This window comes from Ascaphus truei, chromosome 1 (assembly GCF_040206685.1).
Source record: "Ascaphus truei isolate aAscTru1 chromosome 1, aAscTru1.hap1, whole genome shotgun sequence".
NCBI classification, from domain to species: Eukaryota; Metazoa; Chordata; class Amphibia; order Anura; family Ascaphidae; genus Ascaphus; species Ascaphus truei.
In genome coordinates, this window is record NC_134483.1 from 193796239 (window position 1) to 193815142 (window position 18904).

The 18904-nt window shown below is 41.9% G+C and overlaps 1 protein-coding gene across 2 annotated transcripts in view; it reads right to left on the reverse strand.

Moving 5' to 3' along the window:
- The window catches only part of SHC3 (SHC adaptor protein 3), a 194472-nt gene that overhangs the window by 63103 nt on the left and 112465 nt on the right, over positions 1–18904 (reverse strand). For both annotated transcript variants that reach the window (XM_075599838.1, XM_075599828.1), the window contains one exon: positions 4429–4492. In XM_075599838.1, the coding sequence (XP_075455953.1) occupies positions 4429–4492 (64 nt within the window). The remainder of the gene's footprint in view (positions 1–4428; positions 4493–18904) is intronic.

The window sequence follows — 18904 nt, forward strand, 5'->3', positions numbered from 1 at the left end:
GTGTACCAGTATGTGTCTCCCTCCCTCCCTCTCTCCCTCTCCCTCCCTCTCTCCCTCCCTCTCTCCCTCCCTCCCTCTCTCTCTCCCTCCCTGTGTCTCTCTCCCTGTCCCTCCCTGTGTCTCTCTCTCTCCCTCCCTGTGTGTCTCTCTCTCCCTCCCTGTGTGTCTCTCTCTCCCTCCCTGTGTGTCTCTCTCTCCCTCCCTGTGTGTCACTCTCTCCCTCCCTGTGTGCGTGTACCAGTGTGTGTGTACCAGTGTGTGTGTGTACCAGTGTGTGTGTGTGTGTGTACCAGTGTGTGTGTGTGTACCAGTGTGTGTGTGTGTATACCAGTGTGTGCACCAGTGTGTGTGTATACCAGTGTGTGCACCAGTGTGTGTGTGTGTGTACCAGTGTGTCTGTCCCTGTCTCCCCGTCTCTTCCCGTCCCTCTCTACCTTCCCCTCTCCCTCCCCATCTCTCCCTCCCTCCCGGTCTCTCTCTCCGTCCCTCTCCCTCCCCGTCTCTCTCCCTCTCCCCCCCCTCTCTCCGTCCCCGTCTCTCTCTCTCTCCCTCCCCGTCTCTCTCTCTCTCCCTCCCCGTCTCTCTCTCTCCCTCCCTCTCCGTCTCTCTCTCTCTCCCTCTCCGTCTCTCTCTCTCTCTCTCCCCGTCTCTCTCTCTCTCTCCCTCCCCGTCTCTCTCTCTCTCTCTCCCTCCCCGTCTCTCTCTCTCTCCCTCCCCGTCTCTCTCTCTCTCTCCCTCCCCGTCTCTCTCTCTCCCTCCCTCTCCCTCCCCGTCTCTCTCTCTCTCTCTCCCTCTCCGTCTCTCTCTCTCTCTCCCTCCCTCTCCCTCCCCGTCTCTCTCCCTCCCTCCCCGTCTCTCTCTCCGTCTCTCCCCATCTCTCTCCCTCCCCGTCTCTCTCTCCCTCCCTCTCCCTCCCCGTCTCTCTCTCTCTCTCTCTCCCTCCCCGTCTCTCTCTCTCTCTCCCTCCCCATCTCTCTCTCTCTCTCTCTCTCTCTCTCTCCCTCCCTCTCCCTCCCCGCCTCTCTCTCTCTCCCTCTCCCTCCCCGTCTCTCTCTCTCCCTCCCCGTCTCTCTCCATCCCTCCCCGTCTCTCTCTCCGTCTCTCCCCGTCTCTCTGCCTCCCCGTCTCTCTCCTTCCCTCTCCCTCCCCGTCTCTCTCTCCCTCCCTCTCTCTCCCCATCTCTCTCTCTCTCGTTCTCTCCCTCCCTCTCCCTCCCCGTCTCTCTCTCTCTCTCATCTTAACTGCCGTATACCTACACCGAAGTAACCTACCCTGCTTTCTTCCAGATCTGACTCAAGTTTCACGCGGGAGACATCGGAAGACAGGTAGGGAACACCTCCCTCCAGTATAGTACCTTGAGGGACTGCGGATCAGGTAAGATCCCAGGCGGCATTGCTGCTTTAGAAATTGTGAAGAGGGGCATCCTGACTCTGGTTAATGGGTACAGAATCATTCACATCTGGGGTTTTTTTTGTTCGATTAGTGAGGTACACACACGCACGTAACAAGGACTAATGGTAGTAAAGTATAAGTGTACTACAATAAAAAAAAAATGTCCCGGTTTTTCATTTTCAAAATCTGGTCACCCTACTCTGAGGACAATGCAGTTGACTGACGTTAGAGATGGTTTGATAAATCTACCCGGATCGTTTCTTGAAAAAGTATAGGTCGGTAAAGACTATTTTTTTAACCATTGCGTGGAAAGGTCCCATTGGGTCACACTTTAACCCAGAGGGCTCAAGCTCAGTCCTCAAAGGCTACTGAGTTTCCAGGCAATACATATATAAGCTTTTGTTAATCAAGTTCTCTTAGTGATGATAAAGACCAGGCTAGTTGGTTAAGTGTAGAACAGTGTGCTTTATTAGAGTCTTGAAACCTAACCTGTTGGTATCCTTCGAAAACTGAGCTTCAGCGTCCCTGCCTTAATTATTCTGATAGCAGCCAATGTGTTAGATGTTTGCATCACATTTATTTATACAGTAATTAACGATTGTTTAAAACAGAACCTTAGATTTTGAAGACTGGTATCATTTTATAATGAAAACAAATCCATGTCTTCACTACTATCAAAAACAGTTGGGTTACATGTGCAGTACCAATTCTGCATTTAAAGTATGACATATGCATATCTACTTTTTTCTTTAATCTGTTAGTACAGTATTACTAATGTTAGTGCTGTTGTTTTTCTGTTCCTATGTTATTTCTTTAGTTGATCAGGCTATAATATAATGTAAACCCCTTAATTCAATTTCTACATTGGATGCCATTAATTTAATATATATGGAAAGTATACTGTATAATGATATAGTTCCCTTTGTCTGTTTGCTAGAGACACTGTTCTAAGTTTTGATATTCCAGAAAATTAAAAATGTATTTTACATTAATTAAAAAAAATTTAAAAATGTATAAGATGGAATTTGCACCCTTGTAATTATAATTAATATACCAAAGAAAAAGAAAACCAGTTGGTTGAGCACTCAGTTACCACTAAGTGAAGTAAGTAAATATGACTTAATTAAAACTTCATTTTAATGATAACCAAGTTAAAATAAAAAGTTGTGTACATATAAACGGCGAACTAAACAAAACGCTAATGAATAAAATGTTGCCTGGATCTGAATGGTGTCAGAGTTATTGACACTTATGGCACTCGGGGTTTAAATTCCTCTGTATGTGTTTCTTGGGGGCAGTATAGCTTGTGAATATTCCAGTAATAGGAGTATCTGAAATGTTCAATGTTGTTTATCGATAAGTTCCAAAATCAGCTTAGAATATAAACGAAAACCCTCTAAATAGTTAATATCTTCTCTAGTCTGGGAAATAACAACCCTAAGCAAACAGCTTGAAGCTGCTTAATTATATTGTAATTTCAAGGCGAAGGGGTATTAATAGCTGGCTAAACCTACTGCTAAGCCAGCGGTGCGCAAACTGGGGGACGTGCCCCCCAGGGGGGGCGCGGGATTTTTCTTGCTGAGGCCCTGCGTTCTTCCCCGAGGCACTTAAATTAAATGCCAGGGGACAGCGCAAGGCCTTTGCAACCTGTACTTACCGGGATTCAGCCGGCTTCTGCTCATGTCGCCATGACAACGCACGTCAAATGACGCCGTGGGGTCAAGTGACGTGCCAAGTCGTCATGACAACGCGCGTCAAACTTGACACAAGGTCACTCGGGAGGGGGGTCGCGAGTGCAGGGACTGAGACACAGGGGTGGAGCAGCAAAAAAACATTGCGCACCCCTGTGCTAAGCTATCTGGTGTTTGGAGTTAAAGTGAACTTCTTTGTGGAATTACCACTTGAGAGCTAAGTAGTGACCAAAAGCTAATGTGTACCAATGGCCATGCTATATAATACCTCTTCTGCTCTGAATTAGCGTTCTAAAACTTTCCAGACCCTCCGGGCAACCAACTTACAATTTAAAAGAATTGTGTATAGCTTGTGTGACCAGAGACATAGTTAGATGTGCCAGGGCTAGTTCTATATTGTGGTGTTACGAACCACTAACCTCAAATATCGCAACATTGTGTTTACTGATATCATAGCTCCTGAGTGGTCAAAATAATTGTGCCTGCCAACGATCATTTCGCATGCATGCGCACTTTCTCAAGGAAGCCTCTAGGTTAGTGGAGATTAATAGCTTTTCTGTGTTTTTCTATAACCAACAAATATTCTGCATGTGGCTACAATGTCAAGATTTCACAATTTCTATAAAGGTAATAATATTAATATTACTAATAATATTACTACTACTAGTAATAATAATAAGAGACTGAGTTTGTTCATAGTTGTAAAATCTGTGTAGAGAGATTGTGATAACAGAATAGTGTATGTACAGTGTGTTTCAAAGTGGCATTACATTTAACAATGTGCAAAATACTGAAAAGTGCCGTTTTAAAACATTAGTCCACAAATTACCTTTACTTTCTATGTTTCCATCCATTCATGTGATCATATATTACCCTGTGAATTATTATTTTAGTAAAATCTGTATTATAACTGTGCCTTGATCCCTACGATTGTTCTCAGTTAGGTATAAAATCCATCAAAAGTTTCATGTCTAACATATACAGTCATATTATGTTTGTGCTATCCAGAGTAAGACTGCAGGGCCTACATTTCAATGCATGTTAAATGTGACTTGCATTATTGTATGAAACAACTGTTAGAGTTATATGTTGAATGGCAGAATTGTCACTTTATTGTAGCTCAAGTTGAACTGGACCTTTGAGAAATTGTTACAGTCTGAAGACAGAGTAGGTTCACAAGATGCTAGGTCATAGTTAATGGGGCAATGTGTATTTCCTGGTCATTACAGTTTATTTCAATAATTATAATGCAAGGCTTTGAGCCTCCTGATATTTTTTAATAGATTCTTATTACGGCATAACACACTTAACATTGTAAATTACAAAATGTAAAAAAAAAAGGTACCTTTCGTTTTTTGAAGGCTCCTTTAACACCGGGCACAGCTTCACAAACTCTGCTAAAAGCTTCTCTAGAATAAAAGAGAAGGCAACACTGTTTCTATACAGAAATTATTCATGCCACATTTTCTTTAATAAATAGTACACAGACATTTTATGCTGGTTATCAAAAGCAATTGCATGCATTGATTCAATATTTGCATTCATTTAGCACATTTTAAAATAGGAATATAGTTAAACATTACTTCATAGTATACAGTACTAGCACTTATTACTAGTACTCTTCCAGTAGGTTAATCACATTTTCGCTCTAAATAACTACTGTTTAATTACATTCACATTGAAAAACAGTATATTTGGCAGAGCTCATCCTCATTAATATACACCCAGCGAGGTAAGAAAGTTCAAACTGGCTTGGCATTAAGTCTCCAATGTAGTCCGCTTTGGATCTTGGCAGTTAGTACACTGGGTAAAGGAGAAGTGATGTCACAGACCTGTGATCATTATTGTCGAACCTCCAGGATGATCACATTTATCTCACTCTATCACCAACTTTTTTCGACAAATTTGATTTTTTTTAGAGTGCTGAAATAATTGTGTTTTTAAGAGAGCTTTCAATTTGGGGGATTACCGATTGTCATGCATTCTGGGAATATTTAACTGATAAATGTATGTTGAAACACCGGTGCAAGTACAGCACATTCACCATGCAAGAAATGCAAAGAACCAAATAAAATGAAGTTCCTCTTACAGTATAATAGAATAAACTTCTGTTAATTTAATGTAACCATGTATTGTTATCATAACTGTGCCCATATGTAAGGGAGTGAAGGAGTAACTCGCTCCCTCTACAAGGATAAGGAAGCTACACACTGGTGTCAGGTTTCCTGCCTGAGGCTTCTATTAACTCCTGATTGAGCAGGGTTTAAAAGGAAGGAAGTAACTGCTTGTCAGAGTCCCTGTTCGAGTTCCTGTTCAGCAAGAGAGGAGGGTCACAGAGGATTGCCTGCTGCCCAGCTGGGATTCACACCCAGCCTTAACCAAGCTCCAGCCTCCATGGACCCAAGCTTCTTGTTCACCACATGGACTTGCCTGGGAACAGTGGGGACCCCAAAGCCCTGCACCGCAGAGAATCCTGCATAGAAATAGGGCAAGAGACTTCCTGGGAGCAGCAGGACTGTAACACCTGCATCTGACATTTACCTGGAGAAACCGGAGATGCTTGACCAGCACACTCAGATAAGGACTTTATATATTGTTCCCTGATATTGTTTTATTTGTTTTGGGGCTGGCAACTGGGCTAGCTAGCCAGCCAGGTATCTAGGGTTTGTACTGTTTAGTAAGTCCCCCAAGGTGGAGTAGGCATTATTTTTATGCTTTGTGTTTTGACTTAAAGGTACAATGTGCCCAATTTTTTTTTTTTGTGGAGAAATAAACCACTTGACATTTTGGTTCAGCCTAAAATGCATTGTGTGAACTCCTAACTGACCTCGCCTACAGGCCGCTCCATCACACCATACTTGAAAACGAGCAGTAACTCTCAATGAAATACTTCCTGTACAATATTTTTTATAAATACAATAAAAAAACACTTATACACTTAAAAGGCTTGACCATAAAAGATTAATTCCTCCAATCCATTTTTCTTCTTTAACTCTCTTTTTTTTAGTTTCGTTATTTATTTTGTATGTTGTCCTGACTGTGTGCACAGTATATTAATATAAAGCGATACTATCTCCAGGCATCGGAAAGCAAATGTGTGGTATCCTATTAAAGGGTTGAGTTGTCACTGACCTATAATACCAGCCTATCGAAGAAGTGCCTCAAGACTACTCTCGCCTTTTTTGGGGTCTCCAGGCATACTTTCTGGTTCCTGAGAAAATAAACGTTTGCCCTTATTTAGTGCATCCTACAAATAAGCGGTAATGACAATGTCAGTGGTTGCTGTTGCTGAAGGGCTTTAAAGTAGCAGTCCCGCTTAAAATGCGTTTTGTTTTTTTACTTGCCTGAATTCCCTCCAGGTGATCTGGGGTCTCCCGACATCTGGGGGCAACCCAGTTGCCAAGATATTTGTAGTTTTTAATTGCCAGTTTTGACACAAAAAAAGCTACAAATATGTCCGGCAGGAATACAATCATAGGTGCGGGGTTGCCAATAGAAAGCTGTGATGTCATTTCCTAATTATGTTTTGGCTTTCTATTAGCCATCGGAGCAAGCTCTGACCCTGCTGCCATTTTGTCATTAGTCATTAGGGAATCCCCCTGGTTCAGATAGGCTAAAAAATACAAAAACAGATTTATAGCAGCGTGGATTGCTGCTTAAAAAAAACGTTTCTTGAGTGCAACCACTTCTTACCATCACATGACAAAGTTCGGGCATAACCCCTCCCAATCCACCCGGGACATTTGCATAAGACCAATGTATTTTTGAATGATCTTACTGTATTACTACTTCCCCTACTTATTGCGGCTATAACATGATTTATTTGTGTTTGATGTATTATTGATTTATTCTTTGTACTTAGATTAAGATTGTATGCTGAATCTGGGTATTTAAAAGTATAATAAAATATGCACATTTTCTTTTGCGGCACCTATTTGCAGTTACAGTAAGTCAATCAGTTACTTTAAATGCAGCTTGCAGACTCTGCCTCTGAATATCAGCCGTATGTATACCGTATAATACAGATGAGAGCATTACACACTGCTGAAGATAGTTAGGGAAGAAACGACCCATATCAAGAAGTTTAATAACATACAAATACAAGCATGCAGTCTTTGATTTCTATGACAAATCATGTTGGTCTGTCCTGACAATCTGATTGCCCCAAAAATATCTGGTTTCTTCTTAGTTTTCGTTTTCCCCCCCCCGACGTTAAACACAACGCACATCCCATGACAGTCTATTTGTGTTGACTTAACCTTTTTGAGCTCTAGGGACATTAAGTAACAATCACGAGGCAGCAAATTTACGCCCTTTTTACTTGCATCTAGGGCTGGGAGCGACAATGTCTATACGAGCCATGACCACAGTCAGAAGACAATGTTCCAGACGCTTAGTGGGTGGTGGCCATGCGATCATAATACAATTGATCACATGGGTCTAGTGCTCACAATGTAGGGCTGGAGATATTGTGGCAAATAAAGGGTGAAAACAGCATGACAACTTAAAAAAATCTGAACACTGAGAACCTTGGAGAAAGAAGCAGGAGACATGTGCATGTCTTTATAAGTGAATCGGTTAGTATTTTGGCATGTCGATGAGTGCTGTGTCTCTGTTTGTGCCTTGGGCATCCAGCCTGCCCAACTTGAGTAATATTGGGTCAAAGATATTACCAGATGCATCAGAGAAATAAAAATCCAATTGCGTCCAGCGTATTTTCATCTTTGCTAAATTTAGCGCTGTTTTTTGCACCACATTTTGCGTCAATAAGCATCTGTTTAGTTTTTATTTATAGAGCACCCAAAACCCCACCACATGTTCGCTGCTCACACTGCGCAGCTCATTTTCTTTGCTGCTATCACACCACCTTCTGACGCAAATACTGTCCAGAAAACCAACAATCAAAGAAGTTGACAAGCATGAAATATATGCAAGGAGTGCATTGGCATGGCTAGTGTATGAATGGTAAAACATGGCGTGAATCTGTAATGTGGAAAAATTTGTCAAAGACAAGCACATAGCTGTATGGCTAACACCAATCTATTTATCAGAGAGACATTCTTGATCTAGTACTTCCGGGTAGAGAACCTGATGGGTAAGCGAGTCTTCAATTATCTTTCTCCATGAGTTTCTACTGGCAATACATGGAGCTCTGATTATTGTAAATTAATTAGTTAAAATCGAAGTATGTGCTATATTTATTTTTCTAAATCAATGTCCAGTTAAGAATGACCAACTGATTGGTATGTTGAAGTCACCAGCAGCTCAGTGAATCAAGCATTCACAAAACGAGAATAAAAATATATAGTGATGCCCTGTTGTTGAAGATGCCCTTCTGAAGTGTAGATCTGCAATACAAAAACAGAAAAGTTAGTGCCGTTTGAAAAAATAAATCATTATAATCCCCCCACCATTAATATTGAGTTTTGGCTTTGCAATACAGTAACTCCAAATTTGCAAATGGAAAAATAAGTCATGCCATTGATTTTCAGTTGCAACAATTGACCTTCTTTCATATATTGGTGCAATTAATTACATAGATTAATATATATACATCTTCACAGGCTTGTAAAAACAAAAAAGTTCCATACATTTTTGGGGTAGAACTTTAACTTTTGTTGGCTTTCTGGTTCAAAAAGTAAGCTTTTGGGCCCACTTCTGTAGACAAACGTTCATTATGTGTTATGGCTCATTACTGGTGAGTGAACAATCGACACCAGGGGTGCTCAATTCCAGTACTCAAGAACCCCCAACAGGTCAGGTTTTCAGGATATCCCAGCTTCAGCACTGGTGGCTCAATCAGACCCTGATTAAGCATAGGGTTATCCTTATGTAACGGTGTTTCCCTTGGCCCTTCTGATCCTGACCCCATATGTGAGAAACTGTCCCAATTACATGTCTGTGTAGTGGGGTGCACCTGCTGGCTCACAGGACTCCTGAGTCTCCCGCTTGATGTTGTTGGGGATATCACCATGACAGGCGTCTGAGGTAGTGTGCTGAGTCCTACTCACATTTGGTACAGCGCCTCCACCCCATCCAGATCCCCACGATAGCAGGGAGGAGTTTCTGAACGGGAACTCCCGGGTGCACCTTCTCCCTGAGTAACTCCACGCACAGGGAGAAGGGTCTTTTCATAGACATCTTTATTAGCATGTCTTGTGGCAGACTGCCCATCACAGCGGCCGACACTTAGCTGCACATCTTGTAGTGGCACTCTACTCAGAAGGTTCCTCCTGTCCTCTAATTAAGTTGTATTTCCACCTCTCCCCAAAGGAAGACCAGCAGCTGTGCCAGAGCCCTGGACACAGTGTGTACTCAGCTTGTCACTTTGCCACGTACCTTCCTGACAGACAGACTTGAACTGCTGCAGACCTTGACCTCCAGAGATCAACCACTCCAACTCTGAACCACACTGAACAAAACTAACTTTTGGAAGTGCTGTGCAATATATAGGCTCCAGAAAGACCCAATTCTGTGTCACTAACAGTGGACACAAAGCATGCTGTCACTTCCTTTGCTACATACGACACATCACAGAGTTTGAGGGCAAACCTCCATGATAACTACTGGTAATCCTGCCTTCTTACCAGGAGTTACTGCTCAGTAAGAGAGAGATCTGTACACCAATTTTACACATGGCTACACTTAAAACCAGACCTGTTGGGGGTACTTGAGGACTGGAGTTTTGAAGCCCTGATTTATAGTATAAACAATAAAAACATGAAATAATAGTTGTGTGCTCAAGGTTATAAACCTACTGCTCTGCCCCAGTCTTACTGTGGCTTAATAAGCTGAGACAGGCAGTTAACTAAATTCATTTGATACAAATGGAGTCTTCTTTGAATTTCTAATGTTTATAGTGGGAACATGAACACAAATAAAGGGAAAACTGATGGGGATGTATAACAATAAGAAATATGTACGAAATAAAGTTCTCTCACAGGGATAGCAGTGGGGAGAAGCAATGCAGAGGGCAGCAAGCCCTGAAAAGAAGGAACAAGACAGTCCCAGAAGGAAACAGCTTGAACTACACCCAGTGACAAGGAGAAAGAAAAGTACCAAGGCCCCAGGGCTGGGGAAATGCAGGTTGCTAAAAACAGGCAGAAGGTGGAAACAGGAAGCTTTAATCAGAAGAGTGAGTGTTCCCTCCTGGCATAAAAAAATGTAAAAAAAAATAGTGTCTCAAAATGAAGTTAAAACCACCCATTATTAGTTGTGTGCCACGCAAAGGGCAAAGTAGTTTGATAGACTGACATTAACAGGCGAAGCATAGAAAAATTAATTCATTATTGCGCACAAATTCACTAAATTCCTTGAAGCCACATTAATAGTAATTCTGAATTCACTAAGAACAATAATATAATGTTAAGCCATGTTCTCTCCCGTAAAGAGCATAGTGTTCCCTAAAACGGACTTTAGTGAACCCTGGAATTCCAGGGAGAGATTAATGATATGACTCTCCTATGGGGGATTATGAACAGTGTTCTATCCCCCTCCATCACTCTCCCTCTCCCCCTACAGCCCTCTCCCTCTCCTCCTCCAGTTCTATCTCCCTCCTCCATGCCTACCTGTGAAAAAAGGTGGTGATAGAGGTGGGTGGCAAGTGATAACCGCGGTGCTGGGCCGTCAGAGTGAAGCAGCCAGCAGAGGCGTTAGGAGTTGCACAGAGGCAGAGCAGGACGGCCGTGGAGGAGCGCGCTGTAGCAGCAAAGACACTGGAAGTATGAAAGTGTTCCTGGTCGGATCGCTGGGGGGCGCACCTCCCCGGCCATCCTATTCTGCCTCCGTGCAACTCCCAATTCCTCTGCACACTGCTTCACTCTGGCGGACCTGCCCCGCCTTATCTCCCGTCGCCATCATCTTCCCTCCGCCTGCCTCTATCACCACCTTGCTTCACTCTGCGCCCCCCAGTTTGCGCACTCCTGCCATAAGACACTTTGTAGTCCTGTCACTTGAATGGGCAACACCTCAGGTATGTTAATAAAGTCACAAAGCAATCAGTGGCCATAGCGGCCCTCACCTGCATGTTTTCTCCTCTGTTATTTTCCTCCCGGGAAATTATATCAGTGATAATTCTGTAAGAAAACCAAAGAAGAAAAGCACAAGTGTTTAATCCTCAACACTTGACATCCAGATCTAAAACCGTCTTGTCAACAGCTGCATGCAAAACCAAACCACAAAAGTGTTTCCAAATAGTGTTTGCCTAGATATCCTCATGATTTTATATTCATGCAACTGTAATTTCACACATATGACATACATCATGCATCGTATGGAAGTAATTACCTTTCTTCTTCTTAATGTTATGCTCTTCTTTATGTTAATTACCTTCTTTCTTCTTCTGCTTCTTCTTCTTCTCTTTCCGTAACAGTCTCGGCCTCAAGAATTTTCACGTCTTTAGAAGAAGTTGCTAGCTGCAGATCCCCTGTTTACTCGCAAATCGTGATAATGAAGCCATATTATTTACTTTTCTGCTTAGCCCTTTCATTAGGCCATTAATATTATTAGCTTGTGATGCCTTCTACTTTATGTAATAATATAGTGTTTTTCTTATAAAGTGCTGATAGTATAAGCCGCATTGTACATAGAATTTTGTTGACAGGACTCCCTACCCAATCAAGATTACAAACTCTAATTCTAGTGCCTGAGGCACAAGGAGATAAAGTGATTTACCCAATAGCACAAGGAGAGCTAACACTGGTATTAACCATTTCTGCAATCATGTCTATTATTTTGACCAGGTTGTGCATGTTTACAGAACTAGATTTACTTGGCATTTTTTCCGCCATGAAAGGTTGGCTGCAGTTTTCTGACATTAAAGAGGAAGGCGGTCTGTGTGACCAGATCCTTATGTTATGATTTATGGGGCGAATTAAAAAAAAAATGTTGAACACATAGGGAGGCTTGACGTATTTTCTGTCATTTCAGAAATATTTATTTCACCAGGTTCCACGGCTTAGGCTGTGGCCCCGCTAGCGCTGAGCGGGCGGCGCTTGGAGCGGTTACATGCATATATATATATGCATGTGCCCGCACGCAAATGCGCGGGCACACACACTCGGCGCGTTTGTAAATAAACTTTTTATACTTTCCCGCTTGCCCGATAGCCCGCAATTGCGCCCCACCCGCTCACGCGTCCGCAAGTTGTAGGACACCAGCATGAGCGCACTCAGCCTTACATTGAATTAACCTCCATATATATTGTACTGATGAAGAAAACTAAAATTGCAATAATATCATCTTCTGCGTTGGGAGAGGAATCCCTCTTTATTTGGTTGTACCTCAGTATATGAGGTGGGGGCCCGAGTTTGTGCGATATAATAACCCCCACACATATGTGTGGACAGTAAGAATGGGGGACACCACAGCAGGATATGTATAACAGTTTATGGGTAAACAAAACAGGCATAAACACAGATTTGCAATACTCCTGTGACCCTTATAATTAGGGCCACAGCATATCATACACAGTAGTTTGTGTGTGTGATGGTGCTCTAACAGTGCTAGGACCAGATATATGGAAGGGAGTGTAGACTGGGTATATGATAAATAATTGTACTAAACCTTTGGTGGGCATAAGTCACCCTGAAGGTTGGGGTGGGTAGTCCAAAGACACCCCCCCTTCCTCATTGGGTTAGCCCTAGGTATGTACTCACGTACTGTCCTCCCAGAGTCTCCCTTCCAGGGCGTGCCGCTGTTGATGAAAGTTCCAAGAGCCAGGGTGTGCAGCGCACAGCAAGGATGATAAGAGCAGGTCTTGCAGTAAAATTCTTTTATTGGTAAGTCATCTGGATGTGGGACAGCAGCAAACTTCAACGCGTTTCGTTCTAGAGAACTTTTTCAAGAAGTGCTGTATACTATACTATCACAAGTTTAAATACAGCTGCCCGCCGGGTTTTCGCGCCAAAAAATGACGTCATCCGCATCATCAGACCAATGAGAATCATGCGCGCCGCGCATGCGCCGCGCGCCGGGGCTTTTGGGATGATCTGCTGTCCCAGCCGCACTGCACACGCCCGGCACACAATGACGTCACCGCCTGTCATCGGGCCAATGGGATTCATCCATGTCGCGCATGCGCCGCACGCCGGATCACTCCGTGAGGCACCGCAGTCCCCGGCCGAGCCCATCAAGCACAGGGCGCCTCTCTGGACAACCCCTAAGCCGAGAGCAAACCCCCGGAGGCTGCGTGTGCCCCCCTCACGCTCCCCGTGTCGGCGCATGCGCAGACACTTCCTCAAGCTGTCAGGGCGCTGAGGGACCCAATGTATACATAACCACTAACCTGGGGCCAATGAGACATTAAATTAGATCCCCATGGGCCAATAATAGTCACCAGTCAGGCAGCTGCATATAAAATACACAAAAAATAAATGAATTTAAACAAAAGTAGTTACTAAACAATTCCTATAAAAATTGATATAAAGAAATTTCACAAAAATATATATATACAGAAATTAATAATATACAATATTATAAGGAAACAAATATTATAGACCAAAAAGATATAGGTAAGCATATATAAGGAAAACATAATCTAACACTATTATGTGTTTGGACAAAAATGTAATATGAGAATTGTTTTTATTATTTAAAAATTTCCTGAAAAAATTAAAAACAAATTAAAAAGGTATATTTTTATCTTCTACCTATATCTAGAGAACAGCAAATTGCTTGCTTCTATATGTGAGATGGAGTTCATGGCCTAATAAACATATTGTTAAGTGAACGCCTTTGTTTATATACATAATGTGGAGTACTATGTAGTAGGCATGTGGGTTTGTGGGTAGAGTATATTTTCCTCTTAAGCATTGTCACAATACTATATTTACATACATTTTGGCGTAGATGGATATATAATTTATGACGAGTTGTTTGGTACATAAGCACTTTAGAGAAAACCAGAGTACATGGACAGTAATAATTTTATTTAAATATACGTAATGACCCCTTTCACAAAGATAAGTTAATTGGTCCAAGAATTGATTGGGGACAAGTGGGGGTAATAAAGCCAAGGCTAATGGACTGTTTGTTGGTCTTATTGTATGTATATATATATTTTGTCTGTATTTTTTCTGTATTGAATATTAAAATATATATACTCTGAATGATCTCATTTAAGGAAATGATTGAGATTCCATTCCACATTCATCCCGTCTGGATGTCTTGTTTTTAAAGTGAAAATCCAATAGGATTCTCTGCAGTCTAAGGCCTTTACCACATTTCCCCCTCTTTCTTTTTTCATTATCTTTTCAATACCCATGAATGAGAAGCTGTTTATGCCTCCCTGTCTGCATTCCGTAAAGTGCTTGGACACAGGATGATCAGTATCTTGTTTTCGAATCAATCTGCAGTGTTCCTGCATCCTTGTTTTCAGGGCCCTTGTGGTCCTTCCGACATATCTTTTCCCACAGCCACAAGTGATAAGATATATCACAAATGTGGTGTTACAATTTATAAAGCTATGTATAGTATAGCGTTTATGTGGGCTGTGGGAAAAGACATGTCGAACAGGCTTCATGAAATTGCACATATTGCAATGATTGCATCTAAAGGATCCTTTAGTTGAAAAACTTTCTGGGTCCCTTAGTGGCGTGGATATCACGCTTGGTGATAAAAATGTGGCCAATGTCTTAGCTCTTATATATACAAATTTTGGGCCTTCCTCTGTATATCCACGAAGTATGGGATCCATTTTTAGTAATTCCCAATGCTTATTTACAATTTTGTTTACATGATGACTAGATCTATTAAATTGGGAAATAAACAAAGGACAAATCCCATCTTTCTTAACCTCTCTTTTCTTACTGTTGGCAATACGAGAACCATCCCTCATTCTGGATCCAGAGGGTAATACAGTTTCACGTTCAATTTCCGTGACTTCCTGCAACGTCGTTTGGAGGGTCTCCCGGTCATATCCCCGCTCAATGAATTTTTTGGTCAGTTCCCCAGACTGAGTGACGAAATCGCTGTAAGTTGAGCAATTTCTCCTGAGTCTGAGGTACTGACCCTTGGGTATTCCCTTGATTACAGATCTGGGGTGACAGCTGTCTGCTCTGAGGAATGAGTTTCTCGAATTAGGTTTTTTATAGACATCAGATTGGATTTTTTGATCAATGTCTATATAGAAGAGAATGTCCAGGTAGCTTATGTGATGTGAATGATAATTAACAGTAAGGTGAATATCCAAATTATTACCATTTAAATACTCAATAAATTCTAATAAAGTGTCTGTGGTCCCGTGCCAAATAAAGATAAGGTCATCAATAAAGCGTTTATAAAAAATAATATTGTGCCTATAAGTGTTGGTGCTACTATAGATAAAGTTATTCTCCCACCACCCCATAAAAAGGTTGGCATAGGAGGGGGCAAAACTTGTCCCCATTGCCGTACCCCGAAGTTGCAAATAAAATTCGTGCTCAAAAAGAAAATAATTGTGAGTGAGTAAAAAAAGAATAGATTCCATAATAAACGTGGTTGTGAGTATAGAGCTACCTGGACATTCTATAAAGTGGCGGACAGCCGTCATGCCCAGATCATGTTGTATGATTGTGTATAGGGAGACCACGTCCATTGAAACCCACAGATAATCTTGATCCCATGTGATTTTTTGTAATTTAGTGAGTAGGTCCCCTGAATCCAAAATGAAGGATGGTAATGCCTTTACAAAGGGCTGTAGATATTCATTAACATATTGTGATAAACCATCTCCCAAAGATCCAATGCTGGAGACTATCGGCCGACCAGGGGGGTCGACCAAAGTCTTGTGGATCTTTGGGAGATGGTGGTATATGGGAATAACAGGATGGAGGTTAATAATAAAGTCAGTTTCTGTTTTGGTCAAGACATGTGTGGCCGTTCCCAGATCTATCAGTTGAAGGAGTTCCTGCAGAAAATAATTTGTGGGGTCACGGGGCAGTACAGAGTAGGAAGACACATCTCCAAGTTGACGAAATGCTTCCTTGAAGTAGTCAACCCTACTCTGCACTACCACTGCCCCCCCTTTGTCTGCATTCTTAATTACTAGCATAGGATTATCCTGTAAAGTCTTGATAGCAATTCTTTCATCCTTGCTTAAATTGTCATACCTTGAGTGAGTGAAGGAAAACCCCTGAGCCAACAGTCTGAGATCACAAACCACCAGGTTCTCAAACATGGTGAGATATGGACCTTTAGCAAAGGTGGGGTAAAATACGGACTTATCTTTAAGTTTGGACCCCCAATCTCCCATTATGTGTGTTTGTGTGTCGTCTAGTGTATTACCCTGAATCAAAAGATCTTCCATGTCTCTGAGTGTACATTCATCTCTAAAGGAGTCAAGGATACCTAAAGGGGGAGTGGAAGAAGAGTTAGTTACATCACAATTTGAGATATCATGTTCTTCATATGGAGTTGTCACATTTTGAGAGTCACCCTCCATACATGGTTTATGGAAGAATTTTTTTAGCGTAAGCTTGCGTACAAACTTATGCACGTCTATCATACACAGTATACTTGTTACCCTTTCAATTGTAACTAGCGCTGTGCATATAAGTATATGGTACAGTCACTTTAACTGAGTTCACTATCCTGCTGATAGGGTTATGTGACATTAATATCTCGTTGGAGCTCTTTGTTCAGGATTGCCAGTTGCAGGCCTGTGCTTCACAAAGATAAGATTAAAAGGTACATTTTCATTCACATGCAGGAGAATTCCTTCTTTCACCTATCTGTCTCCTGAGTTTTGCCTCTGGGTTGGCAGTTCCTCACTGTGGTTCTTCACTGTGCTTTCTTCACTGTGCTACAGCTCACCACTAAATCCACTCTCCAGCTCAATGTCTTGCATCTGTAGATCCCTCTTGGTAGAAGGCTCAGCAAGATGCCTCACAGTGCCAGATCCATGCAGGTCTGCCTCACAAGATGGATGCCCCCAGCTCTTCAGGCTCCCTCCCCCTCATAGTCCCTAATCATTTACCAGTCCTCTCACTGGCTTATCATAGTCATATATCCTTGGACGTTGTCATGGACTACAGATGCAGATAGGACTTCGATGGCCAGAATAGCAGGGGCAGACGAGGATCGTCGGGGTCCCATGCAGGTGGCAGGCAAAGATCATTGGGGTCACAGGCAGATGTCCAGGGCAGGCGGCAGGCAAGGATAGTCTGGGTCACAGGCTGAGGTCGGTGGCGGGCAACAGGGATCGTAGTCGGGTCCATACAGGGGTCGGCAGCAGGAAGGCAGGAACAGGGCAGTGAAGCAGGAACAGGGCAGGGAAGCAGGAAACAGACAGGGACAAGCCAGTTATAGGCAAGGGATTTAATAATGTTACCAGGACTCAAACAGGAATGGAACGGAAACAGATCAGATCAGGGCAGGGCAAAAGAGTCTGGACAAAGCAAAGGCAAAGAGGAACATGAAACAGGAAACTATAACGGCATGCATAGACAGAAGACAGGAGCACCAAGAGGAGGTAGACAGAGGAAAACCCAGAGCAGGCAGAAAACAGTAGCACACACGGTGGACAGGCAGTGTCCTATTGTTGCTTAGCAGACACAGGAGTTACAGGAGTTTGTTGGATTCATCAAAAAGTGATACAGTATGTTGCCAGTCAAAAGTGAAAACCATAATGGAATATTATGTTTGGGAGAATTAAATAATTAATTGTCAGTTGTTTGCATCATATATTTCCACTTCATCTTTTAATTTTTAAATATTTAACATTTTTATTCTGGTATATAAGGACATTTTGGTGATGTTTTAGATTTTTATTTTGAACATTATGCTCTGATATACATCTGTTACAGGGTAACATGTTTGCTAACTTCTCCATAACTTAATCCAATTAAATAAACTAGAACATATTGAACCCCAGACATAAATGATCAATAGGCAGCTAGATTGGACACGTTTTGTAATAATAATGCTTTTACTGAAATATAAAAAGGGCAGATATTGACTAAATGGTGCAAAGGCAGGGGTTCTCAACTCCAGTCCTGAAAACTGCTCAACGGGTCAGGTTTTCAGGATATCCCAGCTTCAGCACAGTTGGTTTAATCGGTGGCTCAGTCTTTGAGTGAGTCACTGATTGAACCACCTGTGCTGAAGCTGGGATATCCTTAAAACCTGACCTGTTGGGTGATCTTGAGGACTAGAGTTGAGAACCCCTGTGCTAAGGTGTAAAAAACCTTAAAGTCCACTGAAATGAACAAGCCATAGGGTACCTTTAGACTTGGCACCACTTAATAAGTATGATTCATAGTCATCTTCAGATTGCAATAACAACATTTGTTTATTTCCTCCTTGATAGATAGATAGATAGATAGATAGATAGATAGATAGATAGATAGATAGATAGATAGATAGATAGATAGATAGATAAGATAGATAGATAAGATAGATGTGATAGATAGATAGATGCGATAGATAGATAAGATAGATAGATAAGATAGATGGATAGATAAGATGGATAGATACGCTAGGTGGATAAGATAGATACGATAGATAGATACGATAGATAGATAAGATAGATGGATAGATAGATGAGATAGATACGCTAAGATAGATAAGATAGATAGATAAAATAGATTAGTTAGATAGGATAGATAGCTAAGATAAATAGGTGCGGTAGCTAGGTAAGATAGCTAGATAAGATAGCTAGATAGATATACATAGAATTTAACAACAGATTAGGATCACTGGCCTGTCTTGGCTACCATGGATCCTATGTAAAGTGATTAGTGAAGGTGACTCAGTCAATACCCATGCCTTTAGACAATGTAACCTCCAAGACTCAAAATATTCCACAAGTTATTTATACACTATATTATCGGTGCAGCTATACA